The 24,426-nt window shown below is 43.5% G+C and overlaps 1 protein-coding gene across 1 annotated transcript in view; it reads right to left on the minus strand.

Annotated features, from left to right (window-relative positions):
- The window catches only part of LOC126484689 (O-acyltransferase like protein-like), a 199,715-nt gene that overhangs the window by 33,040 nt on the left and 142,249 nt on the right, over positions 1-24,426 (minus strand). The window contains exons 8-9 of the mRNA XM_050108284.1: positions 23,432-23,628; positions 7,232-7,358 (exon numbers count right to left, since the gene is read on the minus strand). Of these exons, the coding sequence (XP_049964241.1) occupies positions 7,232-7,358; positions 23,432-23,628 (324 nt within the window). The remainder of the gene's footprint in view (positions 1-7,231; positions 7,359-23,431; positions 23,629-24,426) is intronic.

Below are 24,426 nucleotides of genomic sequence, written 5' to 3' on the forward strand. Positions count from 1 at the left end.
ATTTATCTATGATGCTCAAATAAATACGTTGAAATGAAATGGTCACTGAATGGTGACCTCCTTTATATTAGAGGTTAAGGAAAATGCAGTTCAAAATAGAAATAACGTCCCAATACATATTGAATTTTGAAGAAAAACTGAGTTTTTTTTTTCACAAACGTTCAATACGCGAACCATGAGTGACCCGGCAGACGTCAGTACGGTAATCGAATTCTTGCCACACCCGTCCCAGCATGGCATGGTCGACTGTGGCAGTCACTTCCTGTATTCTCTCTCGGTGCTTTGTGGTAGAGGCGGTACATACACCAGATCTTTAATGTGTCCCCACAGAAAAATGTCACACGGAATGAGAGCTGGTGATCGGGGAGGCCATTTCGTGAACTCCAACACATAGAAAGCTCGCTCCGCACCTGAACTCGTCATGTTTGCGACTGGTGCAGACTATAGGCAAATTACCCAACTACGCTGTGGTGCTATGTATGAAAAATAACTTTCAGGGTTTCTCTTCAAAATGACATGTGTATGATACCTGTACAATGTCTGGTTCTTGTGCAATAAATAATTGAAAGTGTTTCCGGACTTTATGTACACCCTGTATCTACTTCATCATCTTTTGTGAACGAATTTCGGAAAATTGTGTTTAGTAAGTCTGTTTTAGTGGCACAGTCATCAGTGACCTCACCGTTGTTATCGGACAGTGAAGGTATTGATTGCGTCCTGCCACTGGTGTACTTTACATATGACCAGAATCTCTTTGGGTTTTCTGACAGATTTGGGAACGGAGTTTCGCTGTGGAAACTATTAAACGCATCTTGCATTGAAGTTCGCACTAAATTTCAAGCTTCTGTATAGCTTCTCCAATCTTGAAAATTTTGCGTTCTATTAAATTGGCACGCTTTTTTCGTTGCTTCTGCAACAGTATTATGATCCGTTATGTGTATCATCTCTTATTAATTTATTTGGTATATATCTCTCAATTAGCGTCGATACTATTTTTTTGAATTAAGGCCAAAACTGGTCTACGATCACAGCGTCAGATCGAAAGGAGAGGAGACTGTGTCTCAGAATTTTTACCTGTTTTTTAATTATTTATTTACACGTCTAGTTCCGCAGGACCAAATTGAGAAGCAAATCTTCAAGGTCATGGAACGTGTCAGTGCATGTAATCACAACATAAAAGTAATAACAGATGAAATAAAATGTTTATGAACCCAAAAAAGTCAAGCCATAGGTATCAGTAAACGCAATCAACAATATAACACATGAATCAGCTTAATTTTTCGAGGAATTCCTCAACAGAATAGAAGGCGTGACCCACGATGGATCGCTTCAGTATAGATTTTAAGGCGCGTGGCTTACTCCTAAGATTTTTGAATTCTTGTGACAGCTTACTGAAAACGGATGTAGCAGATACTGCACACCTTTCTGCACAAGAGTTAAGGGAGTGCTATTCAAATGCGGATTGGATTTCTGCCGAGTATTAACTGAGTGAAAGCTGCTAATTCTTGGGAATAAGCTGATATTGTTAACAAGAAACAACAGTAAAGGATATATATATTGAGAGGGTAGCGTCAGGTACCCAGACTAGTGAACAGGGGTCGACAAGAGGTTCGCGAACTTACACCACTTACTGCCCGAACTGCCAGTTCCTGAACCAAATATATCGTTTACAATGGGAATGGAAATAAGCAAAGTAGAATAATTTTCGCGTCGAACGATTATTTACTTCAGATACCGTTCGAATAGTAAAAATGGCAGCATTAAGTCTTTGAACAAGACCATGAACATGGGCTTTCCACCACAGTTTATTATCTATCTGAACACCTAGAAATTGGAACTGTTCAGTTTTACTAATCATATACTCATCCTGTGAAATTAAAATGTTGAGTTTTGTTGAATTGTGTATTAGAAAAGTAATGTGATTTAGCGTTAATTTATTTTCTACAAGCCATGAACTTATGTCACGAACTGCACTATTTGAAACAGAGCCTATGTTGCACACAACATCCATTACTACCAAGCTAGTGCCATCAGCAAACAGAAATATTTTAGAATTACCCGTAATACTAGAGGGCATATCATTTTTATAAATAAGGAACAGTAGAGGCCCCAACACTGATCCCTCTGGCACCCCCCATTTGACTGTACCCCACTCAGACCCCACATCACTGTCATTCTTAATACTGTGAATAATGACCTTTCATTGTCTGTTATTAAAGTAAGACGTGAACCAATTGTGATATACTGTCCGTATTCTGTAATGGTCGAGCTTCTGGAGCAATTTAAAAAAAAAAATGTACTTTGTTTTTATTTTTGGTGGGCAGTTTGACGACCAGTAGTGACTTTATACTTCAGCCCTACTGTCATTTCACACATAGCGCCTCTCTAAAAAGATCGATGCGCGAAGCATACGTCTTCCAGCGTCATACCTGACCGATACGGTCAGCAACAATCTACGACTGTTTGCTGATGATGCTGTGGCGTAGGAGTAGTGCTGCAAACCGATATTAAATAGAAAGAGCACATTCTACATCACATGAGTAGTTTTCTGTTAGATGATCGGCAAAGGCTGAGTCCTCCTTTCCTAATCCCCAGCTTCTCTGATGTTTCGGTAACCTAACTGCCACAGCCCAGCCTCACTGATGAATGTATATTTTTCAGAATGCTTGCATGTGACTTTACACACATCTGTTTGCACGAAGGGTTGCAGTTTGTCTTTGCTATTGAATAAAAATTTCGATATGCTACTGTAAAATGTAGCTCTCCAGTTGCGAGAATTTTTTTCTGCAGTTATCTGAAAATTTAGCAATATGTAGCATGACTAGCTTCGCTCGCGTAGACTGTATGAGTTGCATAGATTTTTCTTTTTTGTTTTTATTTAATCGAATTTTTATGTTGTTCACAAATTTACAACACCTTTTTCACGCTAATTGAAGCCATATAACCATGGTCTTTTCAGAATGTACTTTTGACCAAGAAGCAATTCTGGTGGCTGAAGTAAAAAGTTTTCGTTATTGTGGAGATATTTCCGCAGCAACTTTCATGTCCTAATAAATATTTCTTTATATCTAACCGAGGAGTGAAAGACCAATTTTCATAAATTTAGCTTTAGAATTTTTTTAATGTTACGAAACGTTTTTTTTAAATTTTCATCCGCTATTGCACTCCCTTCAGACACACTCAAACACGTATTTCTTTATTTCTAACCGAGAAGTCAAATAACAATTGTCATAGATGTAGCCTTAAAAATCCTAGCTCATTAGTAATTATTTATTTTCATAAAACTTTGACCCACTATTTTGCTCCCTTAGTGGTCGAATTTCCGAAAATACTGAAACACGTATTATTTAATTCTCTGGCTGAGAGACCAGACACCAGTTTTCGTAGCTCTAGCTTCAAAATTCCCTTAATAGCGACATACTTTCAAAAAGCCTTTCATCCCCTATTTCGTCTCCGTAGGAGTGAAATTCCGAACAATCCCTTCTTAAACGATGCCTACAGTATAAGATCCACACCCTCCCCTAACTTCAAGTTTCTATCCTTAGCGGTTAGGACAGGGGGATGATGAGTTAGTGAACCAGTCTGACGCCATTTCACCCTCTTAGGGGTTGAATTTCCAAAAACAGTGACGTGCGTATGTTTTACTTCTAACAGAGAGGCCAAATACAAAATTCATAGATTTAGCTTCAAAAACTTGCGCACTGAAATATTTCCATAAAAACTTTCATCCCCATTTTACCCCCGTAGGGGTTGAATTTCCAAAAACAGTAAAAAACGTATTTTTCATTTCTATTTGAGAAGCCAAACATAAAAATTCATAAATTTAACTTTAAAAATGCTTTCATAATAAAATATTTTCATACAAAATCTCATCCTCTATTTCACCCCCTTAAGGGTTCAAAAACACTAAAACACGAATTTCGTTGTGCATTTTCAACTTCTCGGTGCGTAATGAATAGTCCGTTAATTTTCGGGCATGCAGCCAAGCAAATAAAATTTCTTCCACTGATATTTAGGCCGCGTATCATCCGGCCATCCACAGAGTGAGTCGTAAGGCTGACGACAAGGTGCCAAACGCAGCCTTATATGCTCCACGGAGTGGTACTGCGTATGCGGGTCACAGACGCTGGTCGGCGGCGAAGAGATACGCTTACGCATGCGTCGCCTGTGGCGAAGGTGTACAGACATTCGATTTGCTTATCGATGTACTGGTCATTAAAATTGCTACACCAAGAAGAAATGCAGATGATAAACGGCTATTCGTTGGACAAATATATTATACTAGAACTGGAATTTGATTACATTTTCACGCAATTTGGGTGCATAGATCCTGAGAAATCAGTACCCGGAACAACCACCTCTGGCCGTAATAACGGCCATGATACGCCTGGGCATTGAGTCAAACAGAGCTTGGATGGCGTGTACACGTGTAGATGCCCATGCCGCTTCAACACGATACCACAGTTCATCAAGAGTAGCGACTGGCGTATTGTGACGAGCCAGTTGCTCGGCCACCATTGACCAGACGTTTTCAATTGGTGAGAGATCTGGAGAATGTGCTGGCCAGGGAGGCAGTCGAACATTTTCTGTATCCAGAAAGGCCCGTACAGGACCTGCAACATGCGGTCGTGCATTATCCTGCTGAAATGTGAGGTTTCGCAAGGATCGAATGAAGTGTAGAGCCACGGGTCGTAAAACATCTGAAGTGTAACGTCCACTGTTCAAAGTGCCGTCAATGCGAACAAGAGGTGACCGAGACGTGTAACCAATGGCACCCCATACCATCACGCCGGGTGATACGCCAGTATGGCGATGGCGAATACGCGCTTCCAATGTGCGTTCACCGCGATGTCGCCAAACACGGATGCGACCATCATGATGCTGTAAACAGAACCTGGATTCATCCAAAAAAATGACGTATTACCATTCGTACACCCAGGTTCGTCGTTGAGTACACCATCGCAGGCGCTCCTGTCTGTGATGCAGCGTCAAGGGTAACCGAAGCCATGGTCTCCGAGCTGATAGTCCATGCTGCTGCAAACGTCGTCAAACTGTTCGTGCAGATGGTGGTTGTCTTGCAAACGTCCCCATCTGTTGACTCAGTGATCGAGACGTGGCTGAACGATCCGTTACAGCCATGCGGATAAGATGCCTGTCATCTCGACTGCTAGTGATACGAGGCCGTTGGGATCCAGCACGGCGTTCCGTATTACCTTCCTGAACTCACCGATTCCACATTCTGCTAACAGTCATTGGATCTCGACCAACGCGAGCAGCAATGTCACGATACGATAAACCGCAATCGCGATAGGCTACAATCCGACCATTATCACAGTGGGAAACGAGATGGTACGCATTGCTCCTCCGTACACGAGGTATCACAACACCGTTTAACAAGGCAAAGCCGGTGAACTGCTGTTTGTGTGTCAGCACGTTGTAGGTGTCGCCACCGGCGCCAAACTTGTGTGAGAATGCTCTGAAAAGCTAATCATCTGCATACCACAGCATCTTCTTCCTGTCGGTTTAATTTTGCATTTGTAGCACGTCATCTTCGTGGTGTGGCAATTTTAATGGTCAATAGAGTATTAACATGTTCGGCGGTGGTGACACCATGACGACTTTTCTGCCGTTTAATTAAACCAGGATTCGGATTCCATGTTTTGTCCAAACTAAAACCATTATCTAAATTTATTAAATTATTAGCTAATCTAAGATCTATAGCTTCCTTGAAGACAGAATCCCAAAAGTAAGAGGTGGATGTTAAAATCTTCACATCACTGTAGCTCATGGAACGCCCTCTGTCAATTCAATGTTCGGCCACAGCTGACTTGTCTGGCTGTGATAAGCGTGTGTATCTTCGTTGTTCCACACAGCTCTCATGAACGGTGAGTGTTGTTTGACCTATGTATCACTTCTCACAATTTCCGCAAGGAATCTAATACACACACCCTTTACGAAACTATGAATCGTCCTTTACAGAGCTGAGTAAAGCTGCAATCTTCGTGGGAGGCCGGAAGATCACCTTCAGTGCTTCTCGAGAATATGGCCTATCTTCGAGGAAAGAGCACCCACATAGAGCAGACACGCACTTGATCTGAAAGAATTACTATCTTCCTCCCCATCAAATACCCGCATTCTGGGTTTTACGAATTTTTACGAATTTGTTGCGGAGAAAATCCATTCGCTTTAAAAATGCTCTTGAGGTGCTAGAGCTCTTCTTGCAAATTATATTTATCGAATATACAGTACGCCCTATGCACTAAGGTCTTAAGGACACCTATGGTCTGCCGGCCGGGGTGGCCGAGCGGTTCTAGGCGCTACAGTCTGGAATCGCGTGACCGCTGCGGTCGCAGGTTCGAATCCTGCCTCGGGCATAGATATGTGTGATGTCCTTAGGTTAGTTAGGTTTAAGTAGTTCTAAGTTCTAGGGGACTGATGACCTCAGCAGTTAAGTCCCATAGTGCTCAGAGCCATTTGAACCATTATACGGCATGTCCTACGTGCCATCAACTTTATACGGCGAACGACAACATCGAAAAATGGAAGGCAGCCGTCTTTTTCAGTGGAAGAAATTTTATTTGCGCGGCTGCATGCCCGAAATTTAATGGACTACGTATTTCTTATATTTGAAACCGAGAAGTCAAATACCAATGTCCGTAGATGTAGCTTTAAAAACACTTTAGTAGTTCTTTAACAACGATGTATTTTCAAAAAAAGCTTTAACACACTCTTTCAACCCCATAGGATTTTCCAAAAAATGCTGAGTCACGTGTTTCTTTATTTCTGACGGAGAAACCAAATACCAATTTTCGCAGGCCTAGCTTCAAAATTGCCTTGATGGCGACATTTTTCAAAAAAACCATTCATCCTCTATTTCAGACCCTTAAAGTTGGAATTTCGAAAAATCGTTTCTTAAACGACGTCTACAGTATATGACCTGCATACTCTTTAAATTTCAATTTTCCATTCTTAGCAGCCTAGGCTGATTGATGATGAGTCAGTCAGTGATTGAGGACACTGCCTTTTACGTACGGTGATGCACCAGTTTTTGTAACTACTGACTACTTGTACATCTCCCTCCTCCTCGTCTGCCCTGGCCGGAATATAGCTCATTTCCAGTAAAAATAGAAAAGTTACTCTCGAGGTTTCAATGTCGTCGTCAGTACTGCTAAAGACCCCATTACCCACACAGGCACGTAACTGGTGCCGCGTGGAAGAGAAATGCACTTACCTTGGTGATTTTGGTGAAGTATCCCCTGTGAATGACGTAGGCGAGCCCGATGCCCACCAGGTATGGAGCCATTCTGTTGTGCGTGGGGAAGTAAACGTACCGCGCGTACCGCAGGGACGCACCGTCGCTGCAACACACAACGGGCTCTTCATTCAAACAGGATGTGGCTTTCCAACGTGCATTCAACATTACTTGCCACCACTAAGTGAAGCAGTTGCACCTGGCACGAGATGCAACTGCCTGGCAAACAGAGTTGTTAAGAATATTCACGGCATCAGTTCGTAAAATAAACTAAGAAGCGTGGTTCAGTTTTCCCCAGCGTGTATGTTATGAAGGAAAAATTCTCAGGCGAATTATTACGTTTGACAAGCAGAACGTTTCTACAACAGATCATGTTGTCATCATCAGGGACACAGGTGGATTGAAACTCTACTGCATTTTTTAAAAGTGTTTGCCATTTCTTAGAGAAGAGAGAGGCTATACTGTGTCCATCATAAGAATAAACCTGACGTAAACATTACACCACGTATTCTTCCGCGTTTGCTTGAAAACTCATTCAGTTTTGTTTCACGTGGAGCGGAAGCCTTCTGTGCCCAGTACAGTCGAGTACTATCATACGGATACGTTTTGTGATGTATTACACGCACTCAGACTGCGCAATAATGCGGGACAACAGCTTTACCGGCGCATTTAACTCGGACAGCGCTGACCAGCCATCTGGTCCAACTAACCTGCAATGATGTGGTTCAAATGGCTCTGAGAACTATGGGACTCAACTGCTGAGATCATTAGTCCCCTAGAACTTAGAACTAGTTAAACCTAACTAACCTAAGGACATCACAAACATCCACGCCCGAGGCAGGATTCGAACCTGCGACCGTAGCGGTCTTGCGGTTCCAGACTGCAGCGCCTTTAACCGCACGGCCACTTCGGCCGGCAAGCAATGATGTGAGCAGTAGACGTAGAAAGAGGCGAGCAGACAAACAATACAGCTTCGAATGTCATTTAAATGATCAAATGTGTGTGAAATCTTATGGGACTTAACTGCTAAGGTCATCAGTCCCTAAGCTTATACACACAATTATCCTAAGGACAAACACACACACCCACGCCCGAGGGAGGACTCGAACTTCCGCCGGAACCAGCCGCGAATGTCATTTAATTTTTAAATAGAATGAAATAATATTTGGTAAAACTCCAGCACTACCGCAAGCTTCATAGGTGACCAGGCGGAAAGCATGAAATGCTCTCGTTCTCACCTAACGTAGTATTCTAATTGCAAACAAGAGTGATGCAAATTCCTTATTTAAACACAGGGTAATTTTTCTGAGCGAGCTATGTGTGACGCAAGTGCAGGGATTTCACTGTATTGTTGAATACTGGAGCCACTGAAGGTTATTAATTACAGTCAGTCGTCTGGTAATCTCTCAGCTCCTTACTTATCCGAATCAGAGAAAGACATTTCAGTTCTGGAACTGCGATCTTCCACGTTGGTAACAAGTCGATCAACATCAGAATACACAAAGCCACACAGGCGCTGCATTTTCTCCTCTTCTTTTACGACGTGCCGTTCTATATTCCTCCAGCGCTCGGCAGTGACGTGTGAAAAAGCTGCGTGCGTTAGTTCCAGTACGTCTGGCAGCTTAACCGTCTTGTTATTTCTCGAGCCAAATCCCTTAACTTAGCTCCAGATCAGTTCTGTTGGGTCCATATTGTAATGGTACAGTGGCAAATGTAAAATACAGCATTTCTACTTTTTACTTGATGCTGTGAAAATGTTCTTTATGTTTCTACGACACTTCCCAGTACGGTTCGTTTGAGACTACATCGGTGGTATAATACAATGGACACAGTCCAAACGAACAGTATTTGGTTTGTCAATTTTGTCCTAAAAATTAAATCGGTATGTTTTCTTAATTATTAACCTTTATTAACAATATTTCACAAAATATCGAAATTAAGAATTTGTGTTTGAAATAACATTTCACGTGCAATATGTAATACGAGAAAAGAAGACGTGCATTATTCATAAGACGTGATGATGAATTTTAGTTATGAGATGTAGCTATTTCAAGATGAACGCAAAAAAAGGATAACCAAGGCGAATTTTGAACCAGTGATCCACAACCTACACCAGGTTATCAATCTACTTAGCTACCGATTCCGCTATACATCCGATGTGTATTTGTGTCTCAACTGTGTGAAATACAGTCCCTTGAAAACTTCAAATACGATTTTTTCTGTAAACTTATGAAAAACATTAAGGTCAACCTATTTCTTTGTACTTTTTAACCGTGTTCCACACGCATGTTTCACTATAGAACAGTAAGCAGCCTCAGCCATTTTCGTACCAGTCATTTACGTTCTGCGTGTTAATAGCGCGGCAAACAGAGTACAACGTCCAATTAGCTTGGGACAACAGTACAAAGACTGTGACTGTACACGGTTTTTGAAATAAAAATTACCAAACTAAGTCGTGATTAAGAAAAACACTGACGGCTGTTAATACATTACAGTTTCATTTAAAGTAGCTTAGTAACAAGATATCTAACAAAAAAGTAAGACCTACTTGTGCGTGTGTGGGTGTGAATTCCTAAGGGACCAAACTGCGTAGGTCATCAGTCCCTAAACTTACACACTACTTAAACTAACTTATGCTAAGAACAGCACACACACCCATGCCCGAGGGAGGACTCGAGTCTCCGGCAGAAGGGGCCGTGCAGACCGTGACAAGATGCCCTAAACCGCGCGGCCTCTCCGCGCGGCTAAGACCTACTTCCAAGAGCATAACAACACCAGTGTACGTGTTCTGAGGCTCCTGACCAATCATCGCGTGTTTTTTTACATCAGGTTTATTCATATGATGAACAGACTGTAGTTGATAGCTTGTCCCGATTGTTTTTGAGCCATTTTCTCAGTTGTTATTCTGGTTTGCATTTTTGTAATGCAGTGTGTTTCAAAAAGGACTTTACAACTTTTGAAAATTCATATAAATTAATTCATAGTACCTACATAGGTGATTTTAGTGTCAATTTGTAGGAAAATACAACAAGTTTTTTCTCGCCTAGTTCGATAGTGCCGAATCGCACCGTAAGGAGCGCTAGCGGCAGTTGCGTTGAAGATGGCTGTTTTCACTGGACCCGAGCGTGCTAGCTGTGTGTTTTGGCTTGAAGAATCGAGGTGGACGACAAAAGTTCAGAGTAATTTCCGTACCAAGTACGCTAAATAATCCACATCAAATATTGCAACATGTTCGTGATAGCCCTAAACTGAATGGGTTTTTAATGCATTGAGGAAGAACAAGGTGTACCGCCCCTTTTCTTTCCATGAGAGAACCATCAACGTATTTGTGTACCTGGATATGTTACAACAATTTTTGATACCACAGATCGATGAGGATGAACAAGAACGAAATGTTTACTTCATGCAAGATGGTGCACCACTCCACTACGTGGCTGACGTCCGGGATTTTCTCAGTGATCACTTTCCAAGTCAATGGATTGGCCATGACGCGCCAATTTCATGGCCCTCACTTTCCCCAGACCTGACACCACTCGTTTTTTTTTTTTTAATCTTGATTCATCAAAGATATCGTGTTTGTACCTCCAGCGGCGACTTCTCTACCTGAACTTAGAGCAAGGATTTACGCCGCCACTGAGCAGATTACACCTGCAGTGTCACAGCGAGTTTGGAAAGAAATTGACTTCCGATGGGATGTGTGCAGGATAACCAATGGAAGCCACATACAACATCTTTAGTTTAAGGTAAAAAAACTTGATGTGTTTCCCTACAAAAAACACTAAATTAAGCTGTATATCTTCTTTCAATAAATTTATATGGATTTTTAAAGTTGTAAAGCTCTTTTTGAAAAATCCTGTATTTGTGGCAGGTTATGCCAAGAGTGGGGTATCTTACACCTCCAAATTGGGGTTGTATTTGGAGGGGATTGTAGGAGACACTTATGGGCAGACCAGAGGCGTTTGGGCTCAAACCTGTATTTAACTTGAAAGACCAATGAACTTAAGCCTACTGTCCTGTGTTAGGGGATTTTATAAATGGTTATGGGAATGATGTGAATAAGTAGAAGGAATGAATAGGAAACGGACACGAATTAATATCTAAAGTGGATGATTTGGGATGTTGTCTGTAGGTGATTTTGTCTGCACTAGAGGGGAGAGAATCTATTAGATGGTAGAGAGAAGGAGCGGTACTGGTGAAGAATAATATGGCTTTGGATTCGATGAAGGATGAAAGAAATCATATGCTTTTATGGGAAAGGAAACATGAGATGTGGACGATTATGCTCAGGACTTTGTTTTGCAAAAACCAGGACCTCCCGTCGGGTAGTGTTCGCCGGCTGCAAGTCTTTCGATTTGACGCCACTTCAGCGACTTGCGACTCAATGAGGACGAAAGGATGAATTAGGACAACACAACACCCAGTCCCTGAGTGGATAAAATCTCCGACTCAGCTAGGAATCGAACCCGGGTCCTTAGGATTGATATTCTGTCACGCTGACCACTTTTTTTTCATTTTGTTCGTTATTTATCGTTGTGTTTGGTCGTTGAGGACGTCGCAAGACATTCTGTTCAAGTTTGGTGGTTGATCCTTCCACTCAGTTTTTTATTACAGAGGCCAACCGGCTCTCTGGCCGAACACGCTGAGCTACCGTGCCGACTGTCCACTCATCTACCGCGGGCGAACGTGTACTTTGGTTATGTGTGGTTAGAAGGTGATGTGCAAGCTATTTCATAGATTCAGGTCATGGCAGGTCAATACAATTAAAAGTATTAATCTAGCAGGGATTCTGCAACAGTGTGGGATTGTGGGCCCACCTTGATGCCAAACACTTTTATTTTTATGTATTTTACTTTGCAAAATAATTTCAGTGGCAATATCGCCACCATTAGTGAGTTTTTTTCTTTATTAGAAACATTCGAAAGTAGAATCGTTATAAACGTAGTAAAATATTGTTACATGTGTACTGTTTGGTTCCAAATATTGTACTCTGAGAATAGTTCCATAACATCTTATTTACTTTAAGTCACTGCATGGTTTTTACCTTTGTTGCCATTATTTCGGGCATATTACCCGTGTTTCTGTTGCCGTTTCTTGGCATACAGCATGTCATCTACAACTATATGAGGCGCTGGTGTTAACAAACATGAATAGGTCATCTTCTGCAAGTCAGCGTTATTCTAATTGGAATTGCGGCGGTGTTGTGGATACAGTTTTGGAGTGCACTAGGTTGTTACGTATTTCATCACGTTCATTAGTTGGTTTGCAGTTGCTTTTAAACACGGAAAAACATAACTTGATTGTAATTCAAAACATTACGCCATCTTGCTGTTCGCGCGTGTCACGAGAATGTCTCGCATATTGCGAGAAGATTTGAAAATTTTGGAGGGAATTCTGACGACTTCTGTTCCTTATTTATGTCTCTGTGTGTAATCGAGGAAAGATTATGTGTGTTTGTGTGTGTGTGTGTGTTTTGTTCCTTTCCTGTGTCCTGTGTGAGGTCTCTTAGAGCTGTGAAGAGTGTGTTGTTGCAAAGTGATGTGTTTTCATTTATCACGTCTTTCCATTCCGCTATAGCCTTTTGTATGTAATAACTTCCTTCTGTTGTTAGTTTTTGATGTAACCTGTTGCTGAGTTTCAGGATGTGTAGATCAGTTTCGATATTAGTGAGGTGATGGTTTTTGTTCATTAGGTGTTCTGCGGAAATGAAATATGTGCTGTCATTCTTCGGAGTCTCATGTGCTCTGTGTACCTTGTTCTGTCATTCCTGCTTTTTTGTCCTATGTACTGGACTTGACAGGAGTTACATGTGAGTTGGTATATTCCTACACTGCCAAATTTGTCTAAGCTTCTTTTGTCTGATCTTAGACTTTGTTCAAATGTGTCGTTTGTTCTGAATTTTACTGGGATTCCTTGCTTTTGCATTATGTTTCCCTTCTGTATGTTATTTTATTATTGTACGTTAGTGTGTACCATCCGTTTCCTTTTCTTGGCGCGGTGTGATCTGCTGTGTTGTCTGTGGTTCTGACTCTGTGTTTTCAGACGCTTTTGTCGTACTCTTGAGTACAAGGTCACAAGCATTATCTTTCGTTTCTACCTCTATGATGTTGTGTGGTTTAAACGACATGGGTTTTGTTGGTACCAATTTTTATTTTTTGTAATGTACACCAACGTTTAATATTTTAGAGATGTCTGGATGGGTTCATTATAACAAAATTTAAATTGCTTTGGGGATCATAAATGGCGGTGGCGTCGAGAAATGAGCGTAAGCAGGTGTTGGTTATCATGCAAATGTCATTCATATAGATAGAGTATAGGAAGGGGGCCAAGACAGAGCCTTGAGGGACTCAATCTTCAATAAACATCAATGAACTATGGGGTGTGGCCACAGATGTAAAGTTTACTTTGCTACCAGAGCCGGCTGGAGAAGATTCTTCCACATAAGCAAGATATCGTTTGGCGCCCCCAGCGTCCTTAACTGCCTCCATGCCTCAGATATTAGTTGTCTTTCCTTGGGCCTTTAGTCATTTTACTCATGTCATAAATGCAATAGTCCTCTCCGTAGCCGAATAGTAGCTTTCAGGCTCCCCATGCAGTGGACCTGGATTCGATGAATGGCGACAGCAGCAATATTTAAACTGACAATCCATCACTGAAATGGCGTCAGGTGGAAACATTTTCACAAGCTGCGACATGGCTGCGAATTGAACAATGACTTGAATACAAAATAAATTTTATTTACTTCCCTCTATGGTCACATTTTTTGTTGTTGTTGTCATCAGACTACCGGTTTCGGTCTATAATGACCATTTTCAGCTCTGTTTTATAAAAACATGTCCTAATATACTGGAGCCATGCCACCATGCCACTATGCCACTATGGCTCCACTATATTATGACATGCTTTTATAAAACAGATCTCAAGTTGAAATCATAAAGAATGTAGCAACCAGTCGCGGAAACATAATTTATTTATCTTGTTGCAAATCGATTTCGACTGATATCATGATAGAAATCTGCCAAGGGCAGTACTTCTACTTATGGCATGTATCGGTTGGATAGATGCACCGATGATGACTGATAACAGTAGAAATCGATTTGCAACAAGATAATAAATTATGTTTCCGCGATTGGTTGCTACGTTCTTTGTAATTTTATATTCCACGGTCGCTGCACAGAAAGGGAACCTTATGGAGCCCAACATTCAAAAGATCTGAAGATGACCATTATAGACCAAAACCGGTAGTCTGATGACGTAAAGAAAAAGAAAAAATGTGGTCTTAGACGTGAAGGAAACATTTTCACCGAGACGTGAAACACATGAGTTTTATTGTCGACACTACAATTTTGTCATAATTTATACGTATTAGATCACAATTAATAGCGAAAACTGACATGTGTGAAGGTATACGATAGCAAAAGCTGAAACTTTCGAGTAAACATCATGGGGCCGCAAAGGAGCCGTTTGCGACAAGTGTGGGTTATGATTCACCTCTGACTTTTGTATTAAACGTCGTCCTAGTTAGTACCAATGAATCGGAAATGTAAACTTTTCGACGAAGTCCCCACATGACTGGGCTCGAATTTATTTCACACACCTCTGTTGGGGAATGCGGTACACACACGATGTGGCGCAGGCACATTCTGCTACTGGTAGAAGACGACTCGTGACATGCCAGTACGGTGAGAGAGCTACTGGTCGGGCAGAGCCTCCGCTTTGGCCTGCAAAGTCACCTGACCTCCTTCTTCTGGATTTTTCTGCCGCGGATCACCTCAAAAGTGAAGTATACAGCAGTCCCACTGATGCACTTGAACAACTGGGGCAGCGATTTGTACAGCGTCAAGATTTACGAGACAACCTCCAAATGCGAGGGCGACACGTGGAACATCTCTTTCAACAGTCGCGACTGTACAGTAAATTGCACCACGCAACTGAGCCATGCGTGGCTCGTGTTCGTGCCATATCTCATTTGACATCCTGTTTTTACTGTACAACCACCTCGTTATCTTAATTTCAATTTGTGGTGCCACTGAGTTGCCGCCTTGCCTGTCCGTGAGCGGTAGCAGCGGCGCTTATCGATATAAGCCCTGGCGTGTTATCTTTGCTGACTGCCATTACTTCCCGGCTGTTGTGTGTTTGGAGTTGGTTCGGATGTGCCAGTGAGTTGTGAGCCGCTAGCAGTGCAGTTCGGACGTGGCAGTGTTAGGACGCGGCTGCAGTGAGGTCCGGATAGCCATGACTCGCCCGACCATTGTCGATACATATCACCTGAGTGCGGACCACCTTGGTTGGTCGTCGGTTTGTCGTCTTGCCGGACGATCGCTAATGGGTTGCTTGCGTGTGCCGACTCGTGATTCGTCCTTGTTATTGCACAATCGCGGCTGTTCGTATTGTCTAGTCCTTCGTGCAAGTGTTCGTGAAACTGTGTGTAGTTTGTGATGTCGACTGTTCAGTTATTTTAGTGCTGTCTCCGTGCTGATGTGAGGAGTCGGTCGGTTTGCGTGGAGCAGCGAGGAATTCTCAGCAGGGCGTAGTCTGACCGGGGCCCGCTGACAGTCTCCACGCGGTGTCTGAGAGTGTGGCTCTTCCCATTGCTACGACCTCCGTGGCTCACCTACCCTGGACACAAAAGTTGAGGTTTGATTTAACCTACCAGCAAGTCAATACTGTACACATTGTGTCGTTTGGAGTTCGTTGTCGGCTGTTGGGATATTCCCACGAGCAACAACGTGGTTTCAAGTTGGAAAATTGTAGCCACCCTCCGTTGGAGTTTCGCTGTATTTGGTTATTTGAATTGAAGTCCACCAGCGGAATCTTCTGCCTTGTGGCCGTTAACGTTCCGGTTACCTGCCCTGGGCGTTGACGTAAATTTCAGGCAGTGTAGTTTCCTCATCGTGTTGTTTCTGTCCAGCACGGTGTGTAGTTTGACAGCTCCGTGTATGATTGGTTGTGGGCGCCAATATCTTCTACTTTGAACTCCCTGTTGCGCCCTGGTCGGGTGAAGTGGAAGTTATCTTGTCGGTGGGTCCGCTGACTGTCGGTCGGTTGGGTTGTCATCGGATCGTGAATGGTTGGCCCGACTGCCTGTCTCACCTAAGAGAGTTAGTGTTTGAATTACGGGCCGACCCTCGAACATCTGGGCGCCCTTGTGTGTACTGCCTTATTTTTTTTGAATTTGTTCTTCTTGTTGGTACTTGTATGGTTTCTAGCCGGTTTTGTGTTTTAAATTAGAATCTTTTACTCTTAAGGCCTTCAGCCTAGTTTTACGTAGGCCCTTTGGCATTCTAAATTTGTTTAGTCTTTGGTCTTCAGTCGATTTGAATTTAACTTGTTCACTTCAGCCTAACTAAAGAACTGTTTTAAGATAAGGCTTGCCTTTTAAATTTCTGATTATACTTGCGTTCTATGTTATTTTTAAATTAAAGTGGCTTCCAGCCGGTAATTAAGTCCCAAAGATTAAAGCTGTGTGTTTAAAAAAAATTTATGGGCTCTTGTAATGTTTGATCAAATAATAAAGTTGTATGTTCAAGTGTAACTGACAGCCCCTTATTTTGGTCCCTTTCCACAATTTATTCTGTCTGTCCTGCGGGTTAATCAGGGCATTTCAGTAACATACTACTTTTGTATTTCCTGTAAGGTGGGCGATCAGTGAAATCTGAGCCCAACGACATGAAAATTTAATTCAAAAGTTTACATTTCAAATACATTTGATTGGTGAGTTGGAAAAGGGGTCATGTCCCAGAAAGTAAATTTTTCAGGAGAGACAAAAAATTGTTTCACTGCACAACTCCTTAAGCTTGCTATTGTGGAGTTTCTGTCTAAGAGTTGGTCTCAGGGTGAAACAATATACACCATTACAACATAATTTCTAGAGTGGTCAGTCATGCAGTCTGAATGTGGTGGGGATGATCCTTTTTAGAACCTGGTGAGGCTGATGAGGCAACTAGCGTTCTGTTCGCATGGAAGGATTGTGTTATGGCAGTTCATAAAATTCATATTACAGCAATAAGAGGGTGTGTTATGAGCATACAGTTTTATTCATAATGTACCCAAAACACGGCCTCAATAAAATACATCAAAGCACATAATGGTGAGTATGCTTGTCATCTTCTTCTTGTCCATCCTTCGCTGACCTCTTGCAGATAACGTTACAAAATGGTATCTACTCGTCATGCATGTATTGTAGAACCTTCCTCACATTCTTTAGTTCCTCCTTTTTATTGTAACAGGTTCACTATATGCATATCTATCTGGAAGATCTGATTTACATCATCCTTTGAGCAGTGGGGACTGGAAGGTGGTGAGTCCATCAGTGGATGACTTGACTTTAATAATTCCAGAAGAATCGCTACGAAAATGATGTGACTGGAAATAGGTATCTCAAACTTCATTTTTGTTTTGCTACCACAAGAGCACACTGCGACAGCATCCCTTTTGTGCTGGTTATGCCACAAGATGTTGAAGTCTTGAATATCATACGTTCCCATCCGAGAGAACGAGCGTATCAAAGTTCTCTCAAATAGTCTCCTGCCACGGCACCTTCTCTAGCTCAGTACCAATTAATGAGCACTTTTGTTGATACGACATGACCCCCTGTTAATCCAAACGATGAGTGCAGATATAAAGTGCCGGTATCGCCGAGAAACGTACTTTGGAAAAAAAGTGATCATGATCCCTTTCCCGACTGACTCATTCATTTGTAGTACATAGTAACTAGGACGATATTTGACACTGAAATCCGTCGCAGCTCATAGGCACACAATGGCAGTTAGAAATGGTTCGTTTCCAGACGCTTGTGTACTATGACGGTTTCGCATTTATCGCCGTATACTTTATTGTGCAATAATATTGTGTCAATATATTGCGCGAAAAAAGAAGGCCGAGAACTGCACAATATTAGTGTGCAACACTGATGCCCAGGAGGTGTCAGTTAGAACTTTGCCTTCATGGCGAACATGTCGGACATCGATGACGTATTGCGATTGCAACCACTATGTCCTGCAAAAAGAAAAAGAAGAGGAAGTGACGATGTGCGAAAAAGAAGCCTGGAAGGCGGTCTACACATCGTCACACTAACACGACCAGAGAACTTGCAGCAGAACCAGAACATTATTGGAATTTTGCAAGGATGGAGAAAAAATTTTCAACGAACTGGTGAACCTCGTTACGGCTTACGTACACAGACAAGATACTCTTTATATATTCGTTGGATTTCACTTTCCACAATTTGCGCAGCGATCTATAAACTTTAAAAGAGTAAGATACAGTATTTTAGAGGACTGGCAGGCTGCACTCTTATGTATTTCCAGAATAGATAATTAAAGCTTATGATTGAAAGAAAGTATATAAAAAAGGTGTGACTGTAAAATGGAGATAAAAAACAAAAAATCATTTTACGCAAAGAAACTGCAGACTGTGAGAATTAAAAGACACAAGTCCAAGTATGGCAGGAGCATAAAAAGTCGCAGAACGATTAAAACAGCCACACAATGGTCGGCGCAGCACGGAAAAACCATGGACAACAAAACTACATACGAGCACACTGTTGGTTGGTTGGTTGGTTGTTGGGGAAGGAGACCAGACAGCGAGGTCATCGGTCTCATCGGATTAGGGAAGGACGGGGAAGGAAGTCGGCCGTGCCCTTTGAAAGGAACCATCCCGACATTTGCCTGGAGCGATTTAGGGAAATCACGGAAAACCTAAATCAGGATGGCCGGACGCGGGATTGAACCGTCATCCTCCTGATCGCGAGTCCAGTGAAGCACACTGTAGAAGTGCTCCGAACAGAACACTGACGCAGCACACTCGATGATGAATAAAAAAAATTGGGAGGATCTGCCAGGGATGGTGACACGAGAGACAAGGGAATTGGGGGAAATGGACAGGGACTGCAGATAGTTGGTGTTCGGTGGGAATGTGGATCTGCCGTAAGGCGCGCTGTGATAGTCCATGCATTTGTGGTAATGCTGTGTCCTGGATGGCACAATGATTAACTCACCTGCCTAGTAAGCATGAGATCCTGGGTTCGAATCCTGGTCTCGTACACATTTTCACTCATCGCCGCTGATTCCACGTAGTGTCCCAATGCAGCTGATAGCAATGATCCCCTTTCTTTCCTTTCCTTTCTTCCTCTTCCTTCTTTCAATTGACATAGAATTTTCGTCACTAATTACGAGGGCTATTCGGAAAGTAAGGCCCAATAGGTCACGAAATGGAAACGACAATGTAAATCCGCTGACGTTTTGCACAGATGTGTTGGGCAGTGTCTCTATTGTGCCTATCGATCACGTCATGTCGCTCTTTTCGGTTCTGAGCACAAAGTGAGCATGTGAAGGTGCCTAGGAAATAGTGTCTCGTGCCAAATATGGGTGATCGCTGAGAGGTTTCGCCTGATTTCATACCACCCCTCAAAAGAAGTGTTTCGCGCCAAATATGGGTGATTACTAATAGGTTTCGCCTGATTTGATACCACTCCTCACAACGTAGCTGTCATGCATGTCCTTCTTCATGACAATTTCCGTCGGCAAATTGCAGGCGCATTTCGGACGCCCCTGCTGCTCCCTCTGATGTTCATTTGCTCCTGTGGTCTCGCGGTTCTAGGCGCGCAGTCCGGAACCGTGCGACTGCTACGGTCGCAGGTTCGAATCCTGCCTCGGGCATGGATGTGCGTGATGTCCTTAGGTTAGTTAGGTTTAAGTAGTTCTAAGTTCTAGGGGACTAATGACCACAGCAGTTGAGTCCCATAGTGCTCAGAGCCATTTGAACCATCATTTGCTCCCACATGAGCCGTTGGCACGGACAATGATCTGCAGACCAGCTCAGGGAAGTGGCGGAGAGCACAGGTGGCTGTCTTCTGTGACTTGGGTGCTGGAAAGTTGATACAACGCAGCGACAAACGTGTAAGTCGGAGCGGCGATTGTGTAGAGCAGCAGCTGGTAGGGTCAGAAAACTGCTGCAAATAAAACAGGTTTCATTTTCACTACAGCTTCCATTTCGTGACTAATCGGAGCTTGCATACTAAATAGCCCTCGTACGATACAGTCTGTATACCATTGGTTCCCAATGTGGGGGTAATTACCTCCTGCAATTTCCTGAAGGGTAAAAAGAAATGGTTCACTTGTATTGCAACTACATTATTTTTAATAGATAATTACTGTTATGACTATTTAATAAGACTGTAATGCTGATTACGAAAGTTACCAATACTTTTTTCCTTCAAATCCTATCATTAACGCGTGACAATGTGGCGGGGATTACAATTTGTTTAACAAATCTATGAACATCATCTTCTCGACATAATACACCCTCCTACGCACATACTTTGTACCATGCATCTATAACACAAAAATTGAGGCATATACACTGAAGCGCCAAAGAAACTGGTACAGGCATGTGTATTCAAATACAGAGATAGGCAAAGTACTAGGCTGCGATCGGCAACGCCTATATAAGACAGAGAGTGCCTGGCGCACTTGTTATATCGGTTACTGCTGCTACAACGGCAGGTTATTAAGATTTAAGTGAGTTTGAACGTGGTGTTATAGTCGGAGTACAAGCGATGGGACACAGCATCTCCGAGGTAGCGATGAAGTGGGGACTTTCCCGTACGACCATTTCACGAGTGTACGGTGATTAGGAATCCGGTAAAACATCAAATCTCCGACAGGAAAAAGACCATGCAAGAACGGGACCAAAGACGGCTGAAGGGAATTGTTCAAACCGACAGTAATGTTCATGTCTGGGAGGTTCGACGGCCAACGGAAATGTTTAAGCTCAGAAGAGCTACTCTGTAGCAATTCTGGACATGTGGGGTGTCGCATTGTCCTCCTGGAATTTCCCAAGTCCGTTGGAATGCACAATGGACATGAGGGCATGCAGGCGATCAGACAGAATGGTTATGTACGTGTCATCTGTCAGATTCGTATCTAGATGTATCAGGGATCCCATATCACTCCAATTGCACACGCTCCACACCATTACAGAGCCTCCACCAGCTTGAACAGTCCCCTGCTGGCATCCAGGGTCCACAGATTCATGAGGTTGTCTTCATCCCCATACATATCCCTCCGGTCTATACCATTTGGAACGAGACTTGTCCGACCAGGCAACATGTTTCCAGTCATTAACAGTCCACGGTCGGTGCTGTCGGGCCCAGGCGAGGCGTAAATCTTTGTGTCCTGTTCTCATCAAGGGTACACGAGTGGGCCGTAGGCTCCGAAAGCTCATATCAACGATGTTTCGTTGAATGGTTTGTATGCCGACACTTGTTCATGACCCAGCATTGAAATCTGCAGCAATTTGCGGAAGAGTTGCACTTCTGTCACGTTGAACGATTGTCTTCAGTCATCGTTGGTCCCGTTCTTGTAGGATTTCTACCCGGTCGTAGCGATGTCGGGAGATTTGTTGCTGTACCGCATCCTGATATTCACGGCACACGCGTGAAATGGTCGTATGGTAAAAGCCCCTGTCCCATCGCTCGTGCGCCGGCTATAACACCACGTTCAAACTCACTTAAATCATGATAACGTGTCATTGCAGCAGCAGTAACCGATCTAACAACTGCGCCAGGCACTTGTTGTCTTATACAGGCCGTTACAAAAAAGTACGGCCAAACTTTCAGGAAACATTCCTCACACACAAAGAAAGAAAATATGTTATGTGGACATGTGTCCGGAAACGCTTACTTTCCATGTTAGAGCTCATTTTATTACTTCTCTTAAAATCACATTAATCATGGAATGGAAACACACAGCAACAGAACGTACCAGCGTGACTTCAAACACTTTGTTACACGAAATGTTCAAAATGTCCTCCTTTAGCGAGGATACATGCATCCACCCTCCGTCGCATGGAATCCCTGACGCGCTGATGCAGCCCTGGAGAATGGCGTATTGTATCACAACCGTCCATAATACGAGCACGAAGAGTCTCTACATTTGGTACCGGGGTTGCGTAGACGGGACCTTTCAAATGCCCCCATAAATGAAAGTCAAGAGGGTTGAGATCAGGAGAGCGTGGAGGCCATGGAATTGACCCGCCTCTACCAATCCATCGGTCACCGAATCTGTTGTTGAGAAGCGTACGAACACTTTGACTGAAATTTAGAGGAGCTCCATCGTGCACGAACAACATGTTGTGTCGTATTTGTAAAGGCACATGTTCTAGCAGCACAGGTAGAGTATCCCGTATGAAATCATGATAACGTGCTCCATTGAGCGTAGGTGGAAGAACATGGGGCCGAATCAAGACATCACCAACAATGCCTGCCCAAACGTTCACAGAAAATCTGTGTTGATGATGTGATTGCACAACTGCGTGCGGATTCTCGTCAGCCCACACATGTTGATTGTGAAAATTTACAATTTGATCACGTTGGAATGAAGCCTCATCCGTAAAGAGAACATTTGCACTGAAATGAGGATTGACACATTGTTGGATGAACCATTCGCAGAAGTGTACCGTGGAGGCCAATCAGCTGCTGATAGTGCCTGCACACGTTGTACATGGTACGGAAACAACTTGTTCTCCCGTAGCACTTTCCATACAGTGACGTGGTCAACGTTACCTTGTACAGCAGCAACTTCTCTGACGCTGACATTAGGGTTATCGTCAACTGCACGAAGAATTGCCTCGTCCTTCGCAGGTGCCCTCGTCGTTCTAGGTCTTCCCTAGTCGCGAGTCATAGTCTGGAACGTTCCGTGCTCCCTAAAACGCCGATCAATTGCTTTGAACGTCTTCCTGACGGGACACATTCGTTCTGGAAATCTGTCTCGACACAAACGTACCGCGCCACGGCTATTGCCCCGTGCTAATCCGTACATCAAATGGGGATCTGCCAACACCGCATTTGTAAACATTGCACTGACTGCAAAACCACGCTCGTGATGAACACTAACCTGTTGGTGCTACGTACTGATGTGCTTGATGCTAGTACTGTAGAGCAATGAGTCGCATGTCAACACAAACACCGAAGTCAACATTACCTTCCTCCTCCACATAACACCTTTTCTTTATTTGTGTGTGAGGAATGTTTCCTGAAAGATTGGCCATACCTTTTTGTAACACACCGTATAGGCGCTGCGGACCGCAGCTCCGTATTCTGCCTGTTTACATACCTGTGTATTTGAATACGCATGCCTACAGCAGTTTCTTCGGCGCTTGAGTGTAGTCACTGAGACTAACCTGGTGGCGAGCCCTATGAGCGCGGGGCAGTCGCACAGCAGCAGCGTGGTGGCGGCGGGCAGCGCCACGGAGAGGAGGAGGAGGGCGGCCAGCAGCGCCGGGCCCGCCCTGCGCCACCAGTGGAGGGGCCACACGAGCAGCGGCGCCGCCACGAACAGCTGCGTGTCCGCCGACAGGTACCACGACTGCGCCACGCACTGCACACCAGAACGGCGGCGGGCGAGTTTAGGCTCGTTCTGCGCACCTGCGTCACGTATGCTCCGACAGCCAATGAGCGGTCAGCACGTTCTCAGCGCTCTCCTGTGAATGCCGTAGCTAATACGAGAATTAAACTTGATCGTAGCGAGTTGTTTAGTCAAGATCTATTACATTTGTTGCGAGTCGTCATCGCCGATTGTGATGCTAACAAGGGAACCTGCCCATCGCACCCCCCTCAGATTTAGTTATAAGTTGGCACAGTGGATAGGCCTTGGAAATCTGAACACAGATTGTTGTGTCTAGACAAGACAGCCTAGACACAATTAGAGGAAGCCGAATGGCACGCGCTAATCCAAAGCAGGGTGCGTGAGGTCTGAAACAGGATACGTTATGAATGCTATAAAGAAAAGTACGTAGCTTCTGGAATACTTAACTTTAATTCATCATTTGTTTACATCTGGAGATTGTGGCGATACAAGTGAGACTCTTTAGATACATGCTATGTTACTAATGGCGCCTTGCTAGGTCGTAGCCATTAACTTAGCTGAAGGCTATTCTAACTATCTGCTCGGCAAAGGAGCGAGGCTTCGTCAGTTTAGTCGCTAGCTACGTCGTCCGTACAACTGGGGCGAGTGCTAGTCCGTATCTCTAGACCTGCCTTGTGGTGGCGCTCGGTCTGCGATCACACAGTGGCGACACGCGGGTCCGACATGTACTAATGGACCGCGGCCGATTTAAAGCTACCACCTAGCATGTGTGGTGTCTGGCGGTGACACCACACAGATCAATTGAGAAAA

The sequence above is a fragment of the Schistocerca serialis genome, chromosome 6 (assembly GCF_023864345.2).
Source record: "Schistocerca serialis cubense isolate TAMUIC-IGC-003099 chromosome 6, iqSchSeri2.2, whole genome shotgun sequence".
NCBI classification, from domain to species: domain Eukaryota; kingdom Metazoa; phylum Arthropoda; class Insecta; order Orthoptera; family Acrididae; genus Schistocerca; species Schistocerca serialis.